We start from the raw sequence: 24,600 nt of genomic DNA on the forward strand, positions 1-24,600 counted from the left end.
GCTCCCTCCCCAATCGGCAAGATGCCTCTTAGGCTCTTGGCTGCATCGACAGCTTGCAACACTCGGCATCTTTTCTGGAGGCGCCTCCTTCAGCGGCTGCAGATGGTATCCGGCTGCGAGCTCAGGGCTCGCAATTGATTCTCCTCCTTGCCCACCTCGGGTCCACGGACGCACCTCTCCTTTCCCCTCCTCCCCTCGCACTCCTGGGTCTGAGCCCAGCTCGCTATCGCCGAGCAGAGGAAGCAGTCGCGGCGGCGGAGGCTGAGCAGCAGCGCCCGCTCCCTGATTTGGGGAGAAGCGCCCATCCCGGGGAGCCGACCCTCAGCTGCCTCCAGCGCCCCCCATCTTTTGCACCCCTAGCCCAGGGCTCCAAGGACCACCCCCCTCCCCAGGCGCCACCATGCTGGACCCTTCGTCCAGCGAAGAGGAATCGGATGAGATCGTGGAGGAGGAGAGCGGCAAGGAGGTTCTCGGCTCGGCCGCGTCCGGCGCGCGCCTGTCTCCCAGCCGCACCAGCGAGGGCTCCGGCGGCGTTAGCGGCGCCGGGCTTGGGGGTGGCTGCGGTGCCGGAGCCGGGGTGGGCGCCGGCGGCGGTGGGGGCAGCGGCGCAAGCAGCGGCGGCGGGGCCGGGGGGCTGCAGCCCAGCAGTCGCGCCGGTGGCGGTCGGCCCTCCAGCCCCAGCCCGTCGGTGGTGAGCGAGAAAGAGAAGGAGGAGTTGGAGCGGCTGCAGAAGGAGGAGGAGGAGAGGAAGAAGAGGCTGCAGCTCTATGTGTTCGTGATGCGCTGCATCGCCTATCCCTTCAACGCCAAGCAGCCCACCGACATGGCTCGCCGGCAGCAGAAGGTAGGTGCGCCTGGGAGGCCCCGGGAGCGGCGCCGGGACGTAGCCTGGCGGGTGGGGCGAACAATGGGAGCTGGCGGCGCAGCTGGCGAGGTGGAGCAGGAGGAGGAGGAGTAGACCGCGCCCTGGGGAAGGGGCTACGAGGCCCCCTCTCCGAGGCCGGGGTCGGCCCAGCTCCGAGCGCGCCTGGAGCTGCCGGGGACCCGCGAGGTGCCTGGACCTCAGCGCCGTGTGTCCCCACCCGGGAGCGCTGGGGAGCTAGGTGGGCAGGTCCGGCTCTATGGCCCGGGAGGCTCGGGGAGTGACTTGCAGCCCGCGGCGCCCAGAGAGGCCTTGCTCCTTTTGCCGGGCTCCCGGCACTCTCCAGCGGCTTGGCGGCTGCGCTCAGCTCTGGGCCCGCCTTCCTGGGCGTGCGCTCGGCGGGCGGGGGCACCCGGCAGGTGGGGGCACCCGTGTAGAGCGAGAAGAGCGCCTCCGAGTCGCGCTTGGTTCGCCTAGCCGAGAGAGCCGCAGGGGCAGGCGGGACAAAGCAAGTCCCGGAGGCGAAGCTTCCAGTCACACGGCGAAGGGCACCCTCCTCCCCTCGTCGGGGTCAGCTGATCCCGACTAGGGTAGTCTAAGGGTCCTCGGGCACCGCTTCCCCCTCTGGCTGATGTTACCCCCACACCCTCTGCCCCTTCCTCAGTGACCCCAGAGCCGGGGCACGCCCTCTGGTCCTTCTACCAGGGTTAGCTCCTCTACCTTCCTCCCTTTGACCCTCTTCTCTTCCCAAGGTGACTTCGCCGCCACCTTCTGGCTCTCCGAGGCCCTCAAGCCAAGCCGCTTTGGGCTTGATAAAGTGCAGCTGCAAAAAGCTTCGCAATTACGAGCATCAAAAGCTTTTTGTGTCTGAGGCTGGGGCAAGGCTGAGGCGGCTCCGGGCTGCTTCTGATACGAAAAAAAGTGCCTATTTCTATCAGCTGTTTCCCAGCCAGAGAAAGGAGAGGGAAGGTTACTGCAGGATAAGGGGCTATGGTGGGACCAGAAGAGAAGAGGTCAGGTCCCCGGTTGGAGGTTGGAGGGAGTTAGTGAAGAAAATCCGCATTTCGTTGTTTCTTTTAAGTGAATTTGTCAATTCCATTTTGAAAGCATAGCCGGTGAAGCCCCCAGAGGGACGGTTTCTTAAAAGAGTGAATTTCTTGGTTGCTGTCACTTGAGACTGAATTCCATGTTGCTGTAGTAGCGTGTTAGGGTTTCCTGTATTTATCCACCCTTATCTTAAATTAGCACAGATTTCTCTGTTTGTTTTGCTTATATATGTACACACACCACCCAGCGCTGATGATTTATTTCAGCTATCACAAGCTTGGTTATCAGTTTTATTAAAAATACAACTCATTTCCTGGTTGGGGAATAGCAGGTGGGCTACACACTCTGCTCTCTACCCCTCATCTGTGGCCCCTTGCTTTTTCAGCCTCTATTGTGGACTACAGTAGACAAAAGTATCCTCAGAACAATAAAAGTTTTTGGATTTTCTATTAAGGTTGGGTGTTGGGTTCAGGTACAGGGCCTGATATTTCAAGTTTCAGCTTGGAATTATTATGATAATTGTGTCTTTATAGCAGGGGAAATGTCATCTTCAAAATCTATCCCATTAATAACAGCACCAACCAAAGATGTCCTATTCCCTTGGCAATGAAAACTATTGTGATTTAAAGAGAAAATATAAAACAAACTTTGCTTTATCAGTCAAAAGGCTCTAGAGCTCTGTCTTTTAAATAGAGGCTAAAATTCAGCACTAGATTGGGGAAAGAAATCCGTTCTCACAGTGGCCCATTTCTTCTAAAAAGAAACTTCAGCCACCTGAAAAGATCATCATGAGGCTAAGTTTTTCTGGTCTGGTTGCATGTTTTACCTGAATCAATTCAAAGCTGTGATTTTGAGGGGCAAGTGGGTTCTTTTTACACATGACCTTAACATCAAAGAGACAGGACAGATTGATAACAGGGCATTTGGTCAACCTATTTTTAGTTATTACAGCAAACTAGGGCTAAATGCATATTCCAGCAAAGCTGCCTCAGGGCTGTTAGCTATCCTGGGAAGCTGAATATCTATTTCCTTATTACAAAAGAAAACAAGCTTTTCCATTTCTGTATCTTTAAGTTTTTAGTGTCTTTCTGGAAGAGAATGTTTTAGAAAGCTTGGAACTTTGATGTATTTTTTTTAGTGGGCAGTCATTGAAAGTAATAAATGTTTGCATAAGCATTGTGGTAAAATTTAAGGCCAACAAATAAGATTGATAAGCCAAAATTAGTCTTGGAGAAATATAAACTTGTTGTAAAGTACATATGAATTTATAGTACAATAGAAATGGATGAATTAGAAATAGGAAAAATGATGTGGAAGAAGGGAATAGAGCCAGAGAAGACTGCCTATGAAAAAGTTGCTGAATTGGGGAAGAGAATCATATAGTCAAATCATCATGCTGTTCACCTTAAACTTAAACAATCTTGTATGTCCGTTATACCCCAACAGAGCCGGAGAAGAAAAGATCATATTGTACAGAGAATAAGACAGTTTATGAAACCAAATAGTCTATATCCTAACACTGGCTGTAATTTTTCAAGAACCTACCATGTGCAAGGCACTTCATTTAGATCATTTTTTAAAAATAGGATTTATTTTTTAGAAGAGTTTTAGATTTACTGAAAAATTGAGCAAATAGTACAGAGAGTTCCCTATACTCCAGCCCCAGTTTCCCCCTATTAATATCTTACAATAGTATGGCACATCTGTTATAGCTAAAGAACCAATATTGATACATAATTAACAAAAATAGGTAGTTTAGAAATTTCCTTAGTTTTTACTTTTCTTTTTTTTGTTCTTTGATCACTTTAAATTCTCCTAACTCTAACAATGTAGGAATTACCATCTTCATTTTTAGGAAATGGAGACTCAGAGGTTTTATAATTTGCCTAAAGCACTACATAGATAGGAGAACGAGTGGAAACTGAGGCATGGGTTATTCTGATTTCAAATCCTGTCTTTTTACTATGCAACACTGGCCAGAAATATTCTAGAGTGAAAAATAGAATCCTGACATGTCAGGTGTACTTTTTTTTTTTTTTTCTAAGCCCAGGGTTCCTTCTATTTGAGTTGAGAGAGATCCTTTGGACACCTATCAAATAACACGGGCAAAATGGACATTTATTAACCTCATTAAAAGTATGAAGGAAAGAGATGAGCGATTGGCTGGTAAATCAGAACACCAGACTTGCCAGGCTTTCTATGTAGTTTGAGCGGAAGATCAAAAAAAAAAAAAGTATTTTAGCCAGGAAGAACAACTGGAAAGGAGCAGAGGGAGAAGATACCATTCCTAGATCATTTTGTTAGTTAATTATCTTGATTTCACTTTTCCTGGGGAAAAGAGTGTCTGGTCATTCCAATAATCTCCCCAGTTAAAAGAACGGACTTTAAACAGACTATGTTAAAACGTATTTTGTGATTTATAGGTACACTTTTCTTGTACTACCGTGAATCTAAATATAACATGCTAGTAGTGATAATTAATGACCAAAACAAAAATCTATCCTTCTGACTATCACAGTGTATGTTTCAGCTGTTCATAAATGACAATTTGAAAAACTATTCTGTGCTTTTTATTTGTCCTCTTTTGTCATAATGGTAAAGTGAATACCTAGAAGTTGGCATGGCAAAGCTGTGCCATATGTTTCTAAATTATGTAGTAACGGTGATGAGTGGCTACCTCAAGTGAACTAGCTACTTATAGATGTTACTGAGGGAATGTAAAAGCAGGCACTGTAAACAGTTCTGTGTAATATGTAGATTGACATGACCAATCTTTTAATTGGTTAGGAATTGTAATGTCTGGATTATGAATGAATATGAGTGCATATATACGTTTGTGTACCTGTATATCAATGTGTGTGTGTATGTAATGATGGAAAGGGGCAATCCTAAAATCATGCTTATTTTATATGAACTCCTATTTCATTCAAGAGGACTTTATGAGTAGACCAAATGTGTTGTAAGATCAAACTACTCATTTCTATGTGATTCATCCCATAGCTTGCCATGAAATTATGGCTAATGTTGAGTCACTGTTAGCCATAAAAATTCTGTCTTTATTCATTTACTTATTTGACTTTGTGAGTTGGTCATGGCTCAAAAGCCCTTACCTTTCCTAAAATTTAAGACCTAGTCTTAGCTAACTATATATGTGCATGAGTGTATGTATATATTTTAAATCCATAATAGGGGCTCATCCATTCAGATAGGTTTTGAGGCATTTGGGTTAGCTCTACTATTCAAAATTCTTAAGAGTCACCTTGTCAATGCCACATATGATTTGGATTTTAAAAAATACATGCTCTAACCTTTTGAGAGAATGAAATGGCTATTAAGCCAGGATTCCTTCAAAAAGAATTGTTCCTCTCTTCATCAGAAAAAGAATTGAAATCTTTATATATGCTTTTTGGCATTTTCCTTCCAATCTCCTTGGTGCAATGGGCAGGAACTGTTTTGCACTAGTATTAGCAGAGAAATTCTGAAGATGCAGACTAACAGAAAAAAAAAATAGTATGAGAGGGCTCTTGCCTCATTACATTCTTGGAATAGCCTCATGCTTCCCTAAAACTGGACTGAAGAACAAAGGAAATTAAATCCTTCATTCCTGAAGAATTGTACTGTGTATAGTGGTAAAAGTCAAATGATTCATAGATCTTTCTCCTACAAAAGCAAATTTCATATACAGTCATTGGCTCTTGCATTAAAATATAATCAGTGTTTGTGATTTGGGGTCAGGTGTCTATACAACTTAAGCTGGAATGATTAAGAGAGTTCTCCTAACTCTGAACTAAGTTTTAAATAGATGACTAGTTACTCCTTGCATCAAGCACTCTCTCTCCCAGGCTTGGTAGCAGAACCAGAAGATACCTGTGAGATATGTTCCTGATTCGAGGAACTTATGTTCTAGTTTGGAAGATAACATATACACATGTCAAATAAGTTGAGAATAAGAAAGTGTTTAATTGTAAGATGCTGATTACAAGTACTAAAGTGTAGGGAAAGAGAGAGTGAGTGTGTACATGCATACACACAGAATTGGATATAATAGTAGGGAAAATCTCCATGGAGGAAGTAGACTAGGATTAGGTCTTAAAGAATTTGTATGATTTGTATCAGCCTAGAGGAAGACATGTATTCCAGTCTGGAGAAGAGCCTGAGGTAGCAGTAATATGGAAAAGAGCCGTTGTTTGTGGGACATTGTTAGTCCAATCATTTAGTTCCAAGTTAGAAAAACCCAACTCAGCTGGCTAAATCAAAAGGAGAACAAAGGGGAAAGGAAAGATTTATTGGTGTGTAAGAGAAAAGCATTCAGTGCTGGGTGACTACAGGCATGGCTGGATCTAGGGGTTCAAATGACTTTCTTGACAGAATGAAGAAAGATGAATAGAAAGGATATATACATCAAACTTCAAACTGTGTTTGAGATTAGTCACTACCACTACTAAGCCACTGCTTATAGGCAAGTCCACTTCTATCTCTGGATAATTTCTTCATCTCTCATATGAAGAGGGGGATGGGGAAGCTTCAGATTATCTCTAATGTGCCCGCTCCAAATAACAGTTGATAGTTCTTGCTGGGCAATGCAGCTCCTCATTATCAAGACTTAACATTTCCTTCAATCTTCTATTTGTGATATTTTTACATTACAATATAAGGCAGTGTCTTCAAAGAATCTGAAGCAGAAATCAAGTTAGAGTTCACTTTGTCCAACTAAATATTCAGATGAGGAGGTGAGATCTTAAAAGTTTATAAGACTCCAAACTATATGAGAGCTTGTAAATTGTGACCTGTGGGCTAAAATGACCCACAAGTGTATTTTGTTTTGTCTACAATGCATTTTTCAGTTTTTTGAATTAGCTATCAACATTTAAAACCATGAACTTAACCAAAAAAATGTGTATTTCTGGCTTCTCTTATAACTGGATGTGTTAGTGGAAGATGAAGCTGAGCCTGAGTTTGTTCTTTTATGAGTTTTCAAAAAGCAATAGAAATAAGACTACCAAGCCATCAGTTAAATAATGAAATATTGATCACCTTTAACAAATTATTTTTGTTCTAAGATGGATACCATATACATCTGGATGGTAGGACACCAGCTATCTGGTTCTTGCCAACATCATCTATTCTTGCTATTGTTGCACAGATACTAATGGTCTGACCCTGGCCACTGTAGCACATCCAAGAAAAGGATCTGAAAATTTGGAACTCTGTGTTCCCTGTCTCTGGCAACAGTTTCCTTAGTAGGATCAGATTTATAGTTTCTGCAGAATCGGAGAGCTGATGATCAGAATTACCTTGCTATTTTTTTTTTTAATGTATCAGTCCAAGCATGTGATAGAATTCTCTGATATTAGCAGGTAAGGAAGGGAGGATGAAGTCTGCAAATGGTTCGAAGTCTGGTCATCGCACTTAACATGACAATGAAGAACAGTAGTTAAGAACATAGACTCAGAAACTTGAATGCCTGGGTTTGTTCCCTGGCTGTACCCCAAACTGCCTCTGCGATTTTGGGCAACTTATTTAACCTCTGTGTGACTCAGTTTACTCATTGATAAAATGGGGAGAGTAGTGGTACCTTCATCTTTGGATTCTTATGAAAATTAAGTGAGATAATACACTAAAGCTTTTAGAACAATGCCTGGCATGTGGTAAGTGCTGTTTAAGTGTTAGTTCTTATTATTGTTGATATGTGCAACGTTGTGTTATTTTTATCTGTAAAGGGACTGAGAAAGTTAATATATGCAAAGTACTGATCATAGCAAACCTTATATTCATATTTCTGTCATCATTGTGATCATTATCATTATTGACATGATAAGCAGACCTGGAAGGCAATGGTTACTATCGTAGCATCATCTACAGAGTAGTCAGGGTTGAGGGTACAGTGCATCCCTATTCCTCTTTTATTGAAACACTTCACTAACTCTGTAGGTCACCAGTCTCCGATTCAAGTCCCGGGTCAGTTTTGTGACCTGGTGACTATGTGACCTTGGGTACATTATCCAGTCTCTTTAAGTCTGTAAAGTGGGGGAAAATAATGTTGAGGATTACAAGAAAAAAAAAAAAAAAAAAGCATGTTAACTGCTTAACAAGTCCTCAATATGGAGTAAATCTTGAGCAAATGTTGTCAGTAACAGTAATTCCTGCATTTTTGTCCACCAAATGCCCCCATACTATTTCAAACTACAATATCTTTGCTCATGCTGTTCCTTATTTTAGAACATCTCACCTTTCTTCACCTGATTTGCTCTTGTTCATCCTTTAATTAACTCAGGTGTTATCTCTTACTGGAAACCTTACCCAAATCTAAATGCTTTCTCAGCTCCCTAGTCTATTTCCACTTCACTCCCTGTATATTATTTTTAAATTACCTTATATGTTTATGCCTCTCTCCCACTAGACTGTAAGTACCCCAAAGACAGGGACCACATTTATTACTCTTTGATTCCCCATTTTCTGAAAACAGTGCTTGGCACAAAGTAGGTACTTGTAAACATTTGGACTTGAAATTCCACACTGATGTTTTCTTTCCTAGGAAGCTTCTAAAGAGAGGAAGTGAAAGAGTCTTAAATACAGTCAGCCTCTATTTTAGGTACACAACTTGTTTACTTTTATAAAAGCTTCTCCGTGGAAAACGTGAAGAACATACCAATTACTAAATGGTTTCAAAATAATTTATGTAGCAGAAACATACCATTGATTACTTCCCAGCTTAGCTTGTTTATACCAACAATGGACACATCTTGAGATATTATAGAGAAGCATCTTCTTTTAAAGACAATAAGCAATTATGCATTTCTTGAAATGGCTGAATCCCAGTTGAACTTCAGTCACTGTAGGACACGTTTACATGGCCAACCATTAAGTCAGAAAGAGCCAAAATGAGAACTGAATCTCCATATTGGGTATATGTTCTTTAGTAAGTTTTATTTGATTTAGCCCTTTCTGAAGGAAAAAAAAACAAAAACAAAGAATGGGCAGTCAACAGCATGTTAGTGAAAGTTAGGCTGTTTGAAATATTATCAGTCTCAGTGTTACCAAAATTATATAATAGAATCTATAGTTGTACGTGTTTAGACATAGATATGCTTTTCTCTACTTCTATTATGGGATTTGGGGACTATTTTCTCTCTCACTGTAAGCTGTCTGAAGTCTTTTCTGAGTATAGTTAGAATACAAATAATAACCATTGCACTGTTGTATATTGGATACAGTAATAAGAATGGGATGGGTGTAAAGTATCCTTAAAAAAGTAAAACTGCTTAGGAATGGATTTTTCTAATGCCTTTCACTAATCAAGGGGAAAATTATCTTTGCTAAGCCATTCTTTTCATTTTAACAAGCAGGAGAATTTTGAAAAATAAATTGAATTATCAAGCCTCCAAGTGTTCCAAGCTCCTGACCACTCTTCTAAAATTGAGAGAAATGGAATAATCTGACAATGTATTGACATCCTCTCAGCAGCCCCTATAGGAGGAAGATATCAACCTGTCATGTGGTATTTTTCACCATCACTGCCGTGCAGTAGGAAAGTTATGAGATACTGTGGGGTTAACTTTTTTTTTTTAATCCCTAAGTGTTCCAGGAGCACATGCTAAGCTACAGACCCTTCAGGGGCTCTAGTGCTTTGAAAAAGACAATGGGATTTTGGCAAACATGCAGAGTGGTACAGAGAATCTACTGTGCCACTTAAGAAAGCAAAGGAAAAACATTGAAAATTCTGCAAATAATTGTGCCTTCTGTTGCCCATGCAGAAAAACAGCCTTTTGGTGTGGATGGTAGGCATAGAGTTGTTTAAGCAAATGAGTTAAAATATATCTTGAACATCGACTTTGGTGATTTTTCTGACAAGTACAGCAACTGTTGTCTATAAGGCAGCGTGTCATAACATACTGTGTTCAAAACATTTCTTGAGGGCTCTTCCATATTCAATTTTTGTTTGTTATACATCATCAAACAACATTGTTTTGAGCCACTTCCACATACAAGAAACTCAGTAAATCCTGGAGGCAAAATATGCAAAGACATTTTAGGCAGCCTTCCTGATCTCTAAGAACCTACCAATCTGGTTAAGAAGATGAGATGCACCAATATAGAATGTAGCTTATAGTGTAAGGCAGGATGTAGTGAGTGTCTCAGTCTAAATATTGGTATGTTTTAGGTCTCTATCCTTGGCCCTTGTTATGGGTTGATTGTGTCCCACCCCGCCACCAAAAATTCATGTCGAAGTCCTAATCCTCAGTACCTCAGAATGTGACCTTATTTGGAAATAAGGTCTTTGAGGATGTTATTGGTTAAGATGAGGTCCTTCAAGGTCCTAACCCATTATGACTGATGTCTTTACTAAAAGGGGAAATTTCAACATAGGGACACACACACACAGACAAAACACTATGTGAAGAGGAAGGTGGAGATTAAAGTAATGCCTGTACAAGCAAAGAACAGCAAGGATTGCCAGAAAATCACCAGAAGGTAGGGGAGAGGCATGGAATATATTTTTCCTTATAACCTCAGAAGGTGCCAACCCTGTAGACACTTTGATCTTCAATTTCTAGCCTCCAGATCTGTGAGACAACAAATTTCTGTTTAAGCCACCTAGTTTGTGATACTTTTTATGGCAGTCCTATCAAACTACTATAGCCCTCTCCTCCATGTCATCTCTCTGGGCCACTTCACCATTAATGATGGCTTTAGCTACTAACATCCCTGTTCTTCCCATTCTTAGATCTTTGGCTCTAGCATGGTTCTCTCACCAGCCTTTCAAACCTATATATCAGGGCTGCTCAAAGTGTGGTCTCAGACTGGTACAAGTCAGTGAACGCTTCATCAAGGGTTTACAATGAAATAAGGAACTTGCCCTAGTATGTAAGTTAACTCCCTGCTTTCTTTAAGAAAGTCTTGCTACAAAAAAAAAAAAAAAAAAAAAAAAATTGTCAGCTGAATTGAACACCTTAGTAATGAAGTTGATGTAATTTCTGGTACTAACATTTTATCTTGGTTAAGGACCAATAACCAGCAGTTCATAGATGGCACAGGTCTACAGACTATACTTGGAAGAACATGGACTTTCATGATATCTCCCATGGGATGTCTTCAGACCACCCAACAACAGAATTTCTCACCTAGTCTCTTTCCCCTTTATTTTCTAATTCAGTGAATATCCTAATGGTGCTACTATATAACCAAGCTGTTCAAGACAGTAGTGCACAACTCAACTTCAGATCTTCACTGTTGCTCATCCTCGCCACCAAAGGCTGCACACATCCTGTTGATATTCCTCTTTAGCAAGTTTTCACCTCTTTCTCCTCTTCTTCATCTTCATTACTGATGCCCTGTTTTGGGTCCTCATGATTGCTTGTGTGGACTTTTGCAATAACCTTTTAACTGTTCTCTCTGTCTCCTTTTTTGCCCACAGTCCATTCAGATACCAGGGTGATCATTCTGCAGCATAGACTCAATCAGGACTTTCTCTGCTCAGAATTCTTCAGTAGCTTTCTGTTTCTTACACAGGATACACTCTAAACTCATTTGCATGGACTAAATGGATTCTCTCTCCCTAGCCAGGCTCTACTCCTACAATTCTGCACCCACCGTTGGCTTTAGCCTATTAAACCACTTAGCATCCCTGTACTATTGCATGCTCTCTTGTGCCTCAGTGTCTTTACACATGCTGCTCCTCCTGCTTGAAAAGTCCTCCCCACCCTTGCCTGCTATCCCTCTCCTAGGTGGATGCCAGTCATTATAAAGAACAGGAATAAATAATGACTATTTACAGGATGTTTATTGTCTGTTATCACTGCTATATCAATTTATAAGCCTTATCTCCCTTAATCTTTAAGTAACTCTGTAAGATAAGTATTAATCATCTCAATCCTATAGATAAGAAAACCAAGAGGCAAAGCAGTTAAGATACTTGTCTTATGTCCTACACTTCGTAAGTGGTAGAGAGGGGTTGGGGCCCAGGTGCTCTGACTCTAGCCTGCCCTCTAAGCCATATGCTCTACTAAATAAATTGGAGGATTGAACACACTTTACTTCAGTGTATGTCTGTTGTTCTCTCCTGACACTACAGAGATGATTTCATTTATTATCCTCTGGTGTCTGGTAGATAGTGTATACTCCTGTAGGTACTCAATACATTGTTGATGTAGAACTCATGATTATTGAATTCATGATTATTTAGAGAACAATAATAAATACTCCTTACCATTAATAGCGTGTTCACTGAGATGGTCTCATTTCTTCTTTAAAACCTTTTTGAGCAGGGAGGCACGTATTCTAAGTCCTTGTTTTGTGGCAGGCAATGTGTGGTGTGGAGAGGTCCCATTGGCTGGGCAGAAGTATAGGATACCACCCTTGGCTTCCTGAATGCACCTAGGGCTTTCACCACTGTGCTGTCAGTCTTGGGTTCATGGTTAGTATGACTGAGGCCATTGCAGACTTAGGAAGGCCCATCTCACCTCATAGCAAACTTATTAAAATATACCTCATGTACACTTTTTTTTGTATTGTTAAAAAGGAAAGAATTTTTTCAATCTTGCTTTTAAAACTATTTGTCTATATAACTTTTTAAATAAATGACTGTGACTTCTTAGGAATCATGGTGCATTTATAGGAATCCTTGTAAACTGAAAAACCAACCACACCAATTGTTTTCAAAAGTAGTGATAGGAGTACTGTATTTAACAATTAATAAAGCTGGCATATGTTTGGAAGTCATTTACCTGAACATTTTTTCATTTTGATTTTTCATTTTTAGTTTTACATATTGGAGACAATACATTTTATTTAAGGACTCAGACATTTCTTTAGGTTCCTGGGAAGTTTCAAGACTCTAGTCACTTCACAGATAAAATAGCCTTTGTCCAGGCTTAATGGAGGAAGTGGCATTTGAATTAAGCCTCCAGCTGACTGAGAAGATCAAAGGACAGTGATGTGATATATTTTGGAGGGAAAGAAAGATACTTCCAAGTAGTCAGAGATGAGGTAATGCAAAGCAAGTTTGAGGACCTCTGACCAAATATGACTGAATAAGGTTCCAATATTGGAGATAAAAGAAATAAGAATAAAGGTTTGGTCATGATTGTGGATGTCCTTCAACACCAGAGTACAGGCATTGGGGGAGTGGGGGCTTTATTATTCATTCATTCATTCCCCTATGCTGTACTTTTCATCTTCTTGACTTATTTTATAACTGAAAATTTGTACCTTTTAATCCCCTTCATCTACTTTGCCCATCCCCAAAACCCTTCCCCTCTGCACCAGTTTATTCTCTGTATTTATGAGTATGTTTCTGTTTTCTGTTTGTTTTATTTTTTAGATTCCATATTTAAGTGAAATCATGTGGTATTTGTCTTCCTCTGCTTTGACTGATTTCACTTAGCATAATACCTTGTAGGTCTATCCATGGTCTTGCAAATGGCAAAATCTCATTCTTTTTTATGGCTGAGTAGTATCGTATTGCATATATATACATACATACCACATTTTTTAATCCATTCATTTATGGATGGGCGCTCAGGTTGCTTTCATATCTTGACTATTATAAATAATGCTGCAGTGAACATGGGGTGCATATGTCTTTTCAAATTAGTGTTTTCAGATTCTTTGGATAAATACTCAGTAGTGGAATTACTAGATTATATGGTAGTTTTATTTTTAGTTTTTTGAGGAACCTCTATTCTGTTTTCCACATGATTGCATCTATTTACATTCCTACCCACAGTGCATGAGTGTTCCTTCTCTACATCTTTGCCAACACTTGTTATTTCTTGTCTTTTTGATACTAGGCTTTCTAACTGATGTGAGGTGATAACTCATTTGTGGTTTTGATTTGCATTTCCCTGATAATTAGTGATGCTGAGCATCTTTCTGTGTGTCTGTTGGCCATCTATGTGTCTTCTTTGGAAAAATGTCTATTCAGATCCTCTGCCCATTTTTTAAATTGGATTGTTTTTTTTTTTTTTTTTGGTTTTGAGTTGCTTAAGTTCTTTATATATTTTAGATATTAACCTTTTATCAGATACATCATTTGTGAATATCTTCTCCCATTCAGTAGGTTGCCTTTTTATTTTGTTGGTGGCTTCCTTTGCCATGCACAGGGGTGATTTTATAGGCAGTGAAGAACCACTGAAGAATTCTAAGCAGAGCTGAAACATGACCATTGTAATATTTTAAGAAGACTAATCCAAGGAAGGCATGTAGAAAGCATGGAGAAGGGAGAAAGGAAGAGTATAAATGTCTTCACACTGTGAGAAAAGGCCACCAATTAGGCTTGAACATTTTATCCAGCACAGATCATCTTATAGTCTTATGGGGAAGTTTGCAGAAAATCTCAGAAAATTAATGCCTATATGTGGAAGTGTCTTGAATCACTAGTTCAAAAGCATTTCCTTAGAACGATTGTTGATTACTGCCTTCATTTTATCAGAGTAATTTTTATGTATTTGTCATAATATGTGAAACAAAATTGCCTGCCCTTTAAATTATATTTAATTTTAGTGACCAATATTCTAATACCTTCCTATACAGGTGCCAAAGCACTTTTGCATAACATTATGAGGAACATAATGACTGTTGGACAGAGATCATAGTAAACCTGCTATAATTTCAGAAAATGTACATGTGATTCCATTACAGATTCCAGCTGACCTTGAGGATTCAAATGGAGCTTAATCTGGCCCCAAGAGGGCATGAGCCCCACAGTAAGCCCAGGTTCAGATCAAGCCCACAGAAGGACAGAGGAGGGGGCCTGGGCTTGTGGCTTTTCTGGAGAGAAAATTTCAAAGAGTACCTAAACAGACTAGAAGAGAATCTTGGATTTGTCCTTCCCACCATATGATTCCATCCTAAAGCCTAACCTAGGTTTGCATAGGCAATCGGGATAAAGAACATTCGTACTCTCTGTCCTTCCTCACTCCTCAAGTGGGAATATTCTGATCTTAGTGGCAATGTTTGAGAAAAGTTATTGGATTACGTTTATTAGTCATCAGAGTCTCTCCCATTGAAAGGGAAGCATACGGTTTCCAATAATCTCTCTTCTTGCATGTTCTTGGGTACCATCATCTTTTTTTTATCTGTTCATAGGGATGATAAGATTTGCATGTGGACATAGGAGGTAGAGAAAGGTTTCATGCTGGAGTCTCATCTTCCAAGATTTTAATAATAAAGAGGGAATTTGTTTTTTATTTGACATTGTTAGCTGTGTGTATAGTTCTCCTGAGAAGATAGGTGACTTTGGTCTAATATAAGATTCAGGTATTCTTGGGTCACCAGGTCATGACCATCTCAAAGGCTTCAAAACACCTCATCAGTTGCCAGAGGGTCACAGCCAGCGTCCTGGAGGAGGGCTGCATTGTAGCTGAGGAACGGCATGGGGAGGCAGGAGAGTATGTATTCTAGGGACAGCATGAGCAAAGTCTCAGAAGCCACACAAAGCCAGAACAAAGGGCACTCACAAGGCATAAAATCAGAAAAGTTGTTTGGGACCAGGTAGTGGTAAATATTGAATGCTATTGGACTTGGTCCGTTGTCCTTTATTTTGTAGGCAGTCAGGAGCCTCTGAAAATGATTTGTCCTCCTAGCAGTTCCAGTGGAAATAGCACTGAACTGAGGCATATGGCCTATCAAAGATGATGCAGACATCTGGCTGATTGCCAGATGGGGAGTGATTGGCCTTGACCTTGTCTTAAAGTGATGTGTTTTCCTATAAGGCATTTTGAGGCTTCAGAATTTCCAAAGAATATTGTCAATACAAGTGGAATGTCTTATTTGCAAAGGGCATGATTTGCTCTAGCATTTTTCCATGACCAAGTTAGAAACAACTTCCTATGAGCTTTGACAATGGCTCCACATCATTTGCTACCCTTTCTGTTTGCCTGGTGAGGGAGAAAAGAAAAGGATTTCTACTATCTAGTTTTTACAGGCAGCCTATATACTGCTGTGTATTATGATTCAGCATATAGACCTTCAAAGTGAACACACATAGGTTAAAATTTGTAGTTGTTTTAATTAATCAAAAGTACATTCCCTACCCACCCTATCTCCCCAAAGCAGCAGTTCTAAACAATTGTGGATCTGCTATTTAGTCCAGTGAGCTTTTCATATTTTCCTTTAATTTCTGTGTGCTGAGGGCTCAAAGCTATCTTTTAGTCAATATTCAATTAGGATTTGAGTCAGAAGGCTGTGTTGAGCTCTTACAGAGGAGTGTAAGTTAGTCATTTGCTCTCACCACCTTTCACTAAAGAAATAGAAGTTTGCTGCAGCATGAATTAAATATTATGCCAAATTAAGTGTATGTTTACTTCCTTATGAGCTAGCAATAAATGACGTTGGAAATTCAACATTATACATATTGTATGCACCAAAATTTAGGGAGATTTATGATCTACAACATTTCCTTCTCAACTCATAGTTAGCACTCTGTATTTCTGTTGGGTACTTATCCAAATGCTTTCATATTAGGCTTTCTCTAATCACTATCCTTTGGCATATTCTTTTGTTTCCAGCACAATCTATTACTCCGTATTATTTTTCTCATTGAGCTACATTTTTAGAACAAAAATAATTCGGTCCTAGGATTTAAAAAATCATAAGATTTTCTACAGATAAAATAGCAACAAAGATATTTAGAGAGTGCAGTGTGTATTTTTTTAAATTTTATTTACACCAAATTTATCTGCCTACTTGAAATGCCTTTGGGATCTTTGGGGACAACAGCAATATGAGACATTTATGCTAAGTTGGATGAAAATTTTCACTTGTTCCATGACAGCAAACTCATATTACTAAAGTAATGTGGATAATCTGCAGAATTACCCATTGATTTTAATCAATATAAGCAGCCAATTGAGATGATTCAAATGAAACTTTCAATTGTGCCTTATAAATATTAAAAAAATCTACATACCGTATGTTGTGGGCACTTGGTTATATACCTGTTATTCATTCCCCATTTCCAAACAGAATTAGTTTAGTTTAGTTTAGTTTTGTTTCAGATCATTTTTCCCTCATCCCCAGCTTCAGGAATAGATGCAGATTAGTGCAAGCCCATCAGAAATGACACGGTGCTGGAAAGACCCCTGGTTCATGGGTGACGATGTGACCTAAATTGACCCAGTAAGACTGAAGGGAAGGGTTTATATTTTATGTTTGGGAGAAAAGTTTTACTCCTTCTCTCCTGATAGACACCACCAAGAAAGCATGTGCTGTCGTGATTACTGGCAGCCGTCTTAGAACCAGGAGGAGACCCAATTTTGAAGCTAGGCCTGAAGATAATGAAATAATTGAGATATGGAAATGACATGAGTTTGTGATGACGGTACTGGGCCACAACATTCAGCCAGACTTGGAGTCTACCTTTCATACTGATTTCTAAGAATGTAGTAAATTCCTTCCTTGTATAAGTCATTTTGAATTGGAATTTATCTTACTTTTAGCCCAAACTCATCTCCCTTATGTTGTATTTCTCTTCAAAACAGAATTCTGGGACTTGAATTATTGAGCCTTAACTTTTTAATTTATTTAGCATATTTAGATTCAGACATAGGTAGAAATATAATTCTATTTACCATATAAGAAGCAAAATAAGAATTTTTCCTTCTAACTCTGTATAATTTGGCCAAAACAAGTTTGTTGATTAATATAAATCATATCTTAGTGTACAAGGTTAGCTTTTATTATAACTAAATAAAGTGAATTCAATGAAATAATTCTTCCTCACTCTGACTTAAATTGAAAATTTTACATATTTTTCTGTAAATAAAAATAAAACATTCAGAAAAATCAAATAGTATGGAAATATATAAAGTAAAATTTAAAGTAATCCACTAATCCTACCACCCAAAGACATTCAGTTTACACATAAAATATATTTATATCATCTACCTAGATATATACTTTTACATAAAAGTAATAATTCTGTACATATTGTTTTGCAAACTGCTTTTTTGCACAGTAGTATATAAAGGAAATCTTTTCATGTCAGTAAATATAAAAATGTCTCCTTCTAAATAGCTTGTAGCAATCTAATATATGGATGCACCGTAATTTATTCAACTGGTTATATATTGATTTCTGTTTCTTACTGTTTGCATTCTACAGTGAGCATCTTTGTGTACATGTATTTCTTTTTTTTAATTTATTTTATTTTATTATGTTATGTTAATCACCATACATACATCATTAGTTTTTGATGTAGTGTTCCATGATTCATTGTTTGTGTATAACACCCAGTGCCCCATGCAGAATGTGCCCTCTTTAATACCCATCACCAGGCTAACCCATCCCCCTACCCCCCTCCCCTCTAGAACCCTCAGTTTGTTTCTCTGAGTCCATAGTCTCTCATGGTTCGTCTTCCCCTGTGATTTCCCCCCCTTCATTTTTCCCTTCCTACTATCTTCTTTTTTTTTTTCTTTTTTTAACATATAATGTATTATTTGTTTCAGAGGTACAGGTCTGTGATTCACAATCTTACACAATTCACAGTGTTCACCACAGCACATACCCTCCCCAATGTCTATCACCCAGCCACCCCATCCCTCCCACCCCCCACCTCTCCAGCAACCCTCAGTTTATTTCCTGAGATTAAGAATTCCTCATATCAGTGAGATCATATGATACATGTCTTTCTCTGATTGACTTATTTCGCTTAGCATAACACCCTCTGGTTCCCTCCATGGCATTGCAAATGGCAAGATTTTGTTTTTTTGATGGCTGCATAATATTCCATTTTATATATTTACCACATCTTCTTTATCCATTCATCCATTGATGGACATCTTGGCTCCTTCCATAGTTTGGCTATTGTGGACATTGCTGCTATAAACATTGGGGTGCTGTACATGTATTTCTATAATTTTTTCAAATTTCCACATTCTTCAAGTGCATATATCCTTAATATAAAAAGTATGTTCATTTAAAATTTTGTTACCAGTTTCCAAAGCATCTGTAAATATTTACATTCCCACTAGTGGAGAATGAGCATGTCTGGTTTCTCATGCTAAAACTGGACATCTCTGGGGAGCCTGGATGGCTCAGTCAGTTAAGTTTCAGACTCTTGATTTAGGTTCAGGTCATGGTCTCAGGGTCATGAGATTGAGCCCCGTGTTGGGCTCTGCACTCAGCAGGGAGTCTCCTTGAGATTCTCTCTCCTTCTCCCTCCACCCTGCCCCCCCATGCATGTGTTTGTGTGTGTGTGTGCGTGTGTGTGTGCACTCTCTCTCTCTCAAATAAATAAATAAATCTTTTTTTAAAAGAACTGGACATCGGGGCGCCTGGGTGACTCAGTCGTTAAGCATCTGCCTTCGGCTCAGGTCATGATCCCAGGGTCCTGGGATTGAGCCCCGTGTTGGGTTCCCCGCTCCACAGGAGGCCTGCTTCTCCCTCTCCCACTCCCCCTGCTTGTGCTCCCTCTCGCTGTGTCTCTCTGTCAAATAAATAAAATCTTTAAAAAAAAAAGAACTGGACATCCTTTTTTTTTTCAGCTTTGGCAACCTGATGGGTATTTTTTAAAATTCTATATTTATATTTCCTTTTGACATGTATATTGCCTCTTTATATTTCTTCTTTACAAATTCCCTGCTACATTTCATCTATTTTTCTGTTTTATTTGTTGTTGTTGTTGTTGTTGTTGTTTCTAAGAGCTCATTCTATTTTAGTGGTATTAACATTTTGTCATATGTGTGAAATTTACGTTTTGTCCTCTGTTGTTGGATCTTTTTTATGTTTGTTACATTGTTGGCCTATTTCTGCTTAGCTGAACAGAACTTAATGTAGTGAAATCTAACCACTTTTCTTCTTTACGGTTTCTGAGTTTCATGTAATGAAATATCTTTTTCACCCAAAGATTATGAAATTGTTCAGACATATTTTCTTCTACTACTTTATGGCTTCATTTATCATCTTTACATTTTTGACTCTTGTGAAATTTTTTATGGTGTAATGAATGAAGTATTTGAAAGCAACTTACTTTTTTTTTTCAAGCAACTGGCCAGTTGTCTCAACACTGTAGATTAAAGAATCTATTTGCTCTCCAGTTAAATGCCTCCTTATCAAATACACTAAATTCTTATTAATATATAGGTTTTTTCTTTTTTGAGTTCTGGATAGAAAGCCGTTAATCTAACTTTTCCTTTCTGCACCATAACTACTATGATTTCATTACTGTAGCTTTATGATAGGTCTTAGGATATATTAATAAAAAAGCTCCACCATAACTACTATGATTTCATTACTGTAGCTTTATGATAGGTTTTAGAATATATTAATAAAAAAGCTCTTTTTATTACACACCTTCAGAATATCCCTGACTCTTCTTGAATTTTTTATTCTTTGGGAAAATATTTTTTAATGATTCTGTCAGTTTGAAAATAAAAGGTCATTTGGATTTTGATTGACATTCCATCACATCTATAGATTAATGTAGAGAAAGCTGACACCTTTATGAGACTGAGTAATTCTAAGGACTAAGAATATCTTGGCATTGGTTCAAATATTTTTGATGTGTCTTAATTTGTTTTTGCAGTTTTAAGCATATATGCCCTAAATATCTATTGTTAAATTTATTCCTAAGTAAACTATAACATTCATTAGATGAGTACCCTTACCCAACTCCCTGCATTAACTAAAACTCTCCATTCCCTCTGCAAAGCATCCGTGCTCTGGACCAATGGGTTACTCTCTAATATACCTGGATATTTCTGCGCCCCCATCAGCTAGATGTATACTCATCAAAAGTAATTGTGTTTCCCAAACCTGTTTAAGCTAGTTTCTGTAGTTAGTGTAATTTTATAATCCAATTAAATATTACATAACAATGGATATGATTGTGAAAACAAGGGACAGTCTTTGTTTATATTAACCAAGTTGATTGCCTTGGGACAATTCAATGACATTTTTTAAATGTCATTAAATTGTAGTTGGGCAAAGCTACAGTAACATTTTGGTTATTGGAAAAGTAATAAAAATCTAAAGGTATTTTGGTCAGATTGCTTCATAAGTTCTTTAATCTTTTTACTCCTTTTGAAAGAAATAAAAACTGACAATCATAGACCACATATAATGGGTGTTAATGAGGATGTGGAACTTCGATCCGTGAACCTATACCTGAAAGGCAAGGTTATAACCCTACACCAAAAAAATCAACAAACAATTATAAATGTTAAGTAAAATTAGATGTTTGTTACTTTATGTGTTATGACTCTCTACTTCAACTATTTTTTTAAATTATTTCAACAAATACTATCCTAATTGCATTGGATAAGAATTCTACAGTATTTTATCTTTTTGTTGGCATGTACAAAAAAATAAAATTTTTATATATATTTATTATTATTTTAAATAGTTTTAAGCTATTTTGTTGTTTTTTGAGAATGAATTATCTCAAAATAAAATGATAATTTTGCTTTTTTCCCCATATGATTATCTTTTCTCCTAAATTCATTGATTAACATTAATTTCTCTATTACTGTATATGACAAGATAACATGGTGCTTACACTTTTAGGTTCATAAACTTTGAAAATTTTTGAATCAAGAAATTAATTTTATTATAGTTTTCTTTAAAAATAATTGAAACTTATATCTAGTGTAATTAAGTATGCTCCAAGAGAGAGGAGTCCAATTTCCATGCTGAGATATATGTTTATTGTGAAGAGGGCTCCTTCTAAATAGCTTAGCCTAGACTAAAAGGTTTAAAATGTATTGAATAAATACTTACACTTTTGAATCTTTGAAATAAAAATGTATAAAATATAAGAAACAGTTGCCTTTTTAAAAATCAAGAAATCAGTGCTCCCTCTCCATTTTAATTTCACTATTATTCGACTTTTTAATGAAGAATTTGTTATGCACAAAGGGGAAATATTTTCAGGCTCAGGGTAGGAGCTTTTATAAGGAAGAAGATAAGGAAAACAGAACAGCATTTTAATAATGACTACACAATCCCAGCCAACCAAAAGATACATGCAATCTTTTGTAAGCTAATCTTTTCCTACCTTGGTATTTCTTACCCACATTCATGTAGGAAAGCAACATATAAAACCCCTAAGATAGTCAATAAACTCTTCTTATTCTCCATATTCCTTGACAGTAGAGAACACCCAATTCTATAGGCATTTCCCAGAATCCCCTTTGTCATTAATGTGTGTCCTCCATCAGAAATGTGTAATTTGAAGCTTAAAATTATGCTCTTTATATTAGAAACTCTAGAATAAAATTCACTGCACCAAAAAAGATGAATGTTCCTGCCACTAGATACACTGATTGCTTGCTGTGACCTTCACAGGGCAAAACTGTGAAAGGAATGTACAGAGAGAAACTTATTGTTTTAACAGGAATATTAGTGATTTTATTCTGTCCATTTCAACCACAAGGATTCCATTTCTCAGCTTGCATAATTTCAGAAGTGTGGAATTATAGACTGGAGTGGTTGAAAAGCAAGTCACTTTAAGATGCATTTTCTGCATTTTAATTCATTTTAAAAAACCTTTTTTTTTTTAAGTGGCCTTGAAAATGCTACAATGCATGCCAATGGAGCATCCACAGGTTGAGTATAAAAACGACTTCAAGAAGAAAGAACTCAATCTTTTTACTTATTTTATCCTATATATTTTAGATGATCTCTCACAAAGTATCACTCTATTCTTGACTATAGGCCATAAATACTGAAAACAGGGTGATTGAGTATGATGGAATCCATTTTGACTTGACCTGGTAGAATTATATTTTATTTTCTGAAGGTTTCTTTTTTTTTTTTCTTTTCTTATTCTGCCTACAGAAAGAGGTGATTAAAAAGTGGCAGTGATCAGAGTGATGTTTCCCCGTTTGTTCTGCTGTTCATTTAGGAATTCAGTTCATTCCCTTTGTGCAAAATTTATACATCAAGTGCAAGATAAAAGCGTTTGAACCACTGCTTAGGTAGGCTTCCGAGGGCTTGCTGTACATTTACATATCACTGGAAAATTGGGAAAAAGATGCCAGAAGATATTATCAGTCCAGTATTTTTTAAACATTATTTTAAATAAAAGGATAATTGAATATTGAAAAAAATCAGTAATACGGCTCTGACCTAAGTTATTTTGTTTGTGTTTATTTACTCATTTACTCAATGCTATATAGACATATGGATAAGTAACTAAGATATGAAATGCTGAGTAGAAAAATACCAGAAGGAAGAGACAAAAGATGGTTCATGGCTTAGGAAAGCTCCCAGAAGGAGGTGGTTTCTAACCTGAGTCCTAAAATATTACTAATATTTCAAAAAGTGGAAAATCATAAATCAGCTTAAGCAGAGTTATGAAGGTACAGAAGTGCAGGGCATCTTTAAAGAATTGGGGTGATATAGTTTGGCTGGACCATAGGATATGCTTCAGGAAATTCGAAGTACAAGGGGGCTAGCTAGGGCCAGATCATGACAAACCTCAAAAATCAGGTCAGTAGATTTGAGGTTATTTTATATATAAGAAGGAATGAGTTAGTAAAGATTTTTAAATAAGGTAATGCCTATAAGAGTTTTTGATTTTGTTTCTGGGTTTTTTTTTTTTTTTTGATAAGTCACTGAGGTGTGGTTGAAGAAAGATTAGAGAGAGGGTATAAATTTTTAAAAAAATGTTAACAGTCTCATGATGGAGCCAATTCACCCATTATGAATTGAACTTGATTCCTGGCAGAGAAAAAAGAAAGGGATGGATGTAAAAGTCATCTCGAAGGCTATGTTCATGGCATTTTGTAACTTGAAGTTGTGGGGCAGGAACATTTTGTCATACCAAAAACAAAGGAACTATCAATAAAGTTATTGAAGACTACTAGTTCATGTCAAAGGGACCCAGAAACCTACTAGAAAAGGCTTTGGCCGACTGAAGAGGGGCCAATTGAGCATTAGTAAGGATAATAACTGATATGGGTTTGAAACTCATCAAATTTATTCAAATGCATAAGTTTATAATAATACTAAGAAAACATTCATTGGTAACTTTTGGAGGATGCTAGAAAACCAACATATTTTGAAAACTGATAAAGGGAAAGACTTAAGCATTTTTCCTGTCTTACTTAGAACTGTACTTTAGGTCAACCAGATAAGGGGAAGTTTTTCCTTGCAGAGCATTTCAAATAACTTAGAAAGAAGGAATGATAGAATTGTAACCCCTAATGAATTAATGAGTCTAGGCAGTGATCATAAGTACTGACAAAATAGAAAGAGAAATAACTAGACTTACATATCTCCTGATGGAAGCACAACACACTGCCTACCAAGTATTCTTGCTAGAAAATTGAACTGGAATCTGATCAGTCTTCTAGATCTCACCACAAAATTACAGGAAATACAAGTGAGAGAGGAATATGCCCCATGCGCAATGGGGTTGAATTCAGAAAAATTCAGGCTGTCAGAAACTCTTCAGAATAAAAACACCAGGTCTCTTCAACAACAACAACAAAATCACAGAAAGAGAAAAATGAGAGAGAAAGAAAAAGGGGAAGAGGTAAGGGAAGAAGAGAAAAAATTGGCAGATTAAAAGAAATTTAAGAGACCTATTGACCAATTACATCAAATACTTCAGGGCAGGGATTAAATAGAATTTGGAATTTAAATTCTCAAAACCCACTCCTGATAATTACAATGATAAGAGTAACAGCCATGAAAATCACTCTCATATTAATGTTGACAGGATCAAGCATTTTTCCTGCCTTTCCTCA

The 24,600-nt window shown here is 38.1% G+C and overlaps 1 protein-coding gene across 7 annotated transcripts in view; it reads left to right on the top strand.

Moving 5' to 3' along the window:
* Nucleotides 1-400: 400 nt before the first annotated feature.
* CADPS (calcium dependent secretion activator) overlaps nt 401-24,600 on the top strand; it is a 484,463-nt gene continuing 460,263 nt past the window's right edge. For 4 of the 7 annotated variants that reach the window (XM_064576387.1, XM_064576399.1, XM_064576401.1 and 1 more), the window contains exons 1-2: nt 401-532; nt 641-844. In XM_064576387.1, the coding sequence (XP_064432457.1) occupies nt 401-532; nt 641-844 (336 nt within the window). Of the gene's footprint in view, nt 845-24,600 lie in introns of all 7 variants that reach the window. The other 3 variants (XM_064576385.1, XM_064576381.1, XM_064576395.1) reach the window with 1 other exon arrangement.

Source organism: Mirounga angustirostris, unplaced genomic scaffold (genome assembly GCF_029215605.1).
Source record: "Mirounga angustirostris isolate CCGP_5_RB_7025 unplaced genomic scaffold, mMirAng1.0.hap1 SCAF_1, whole genome shotgun sequence".
In the NCBI taxonomy this organism is placed as follows: domain Eukaryota; kingdom Metazoa; phylum Chordata; class Mammalia; order Carnivora; family Phocidae; genus Mirounga; species Mirounga angustirostris.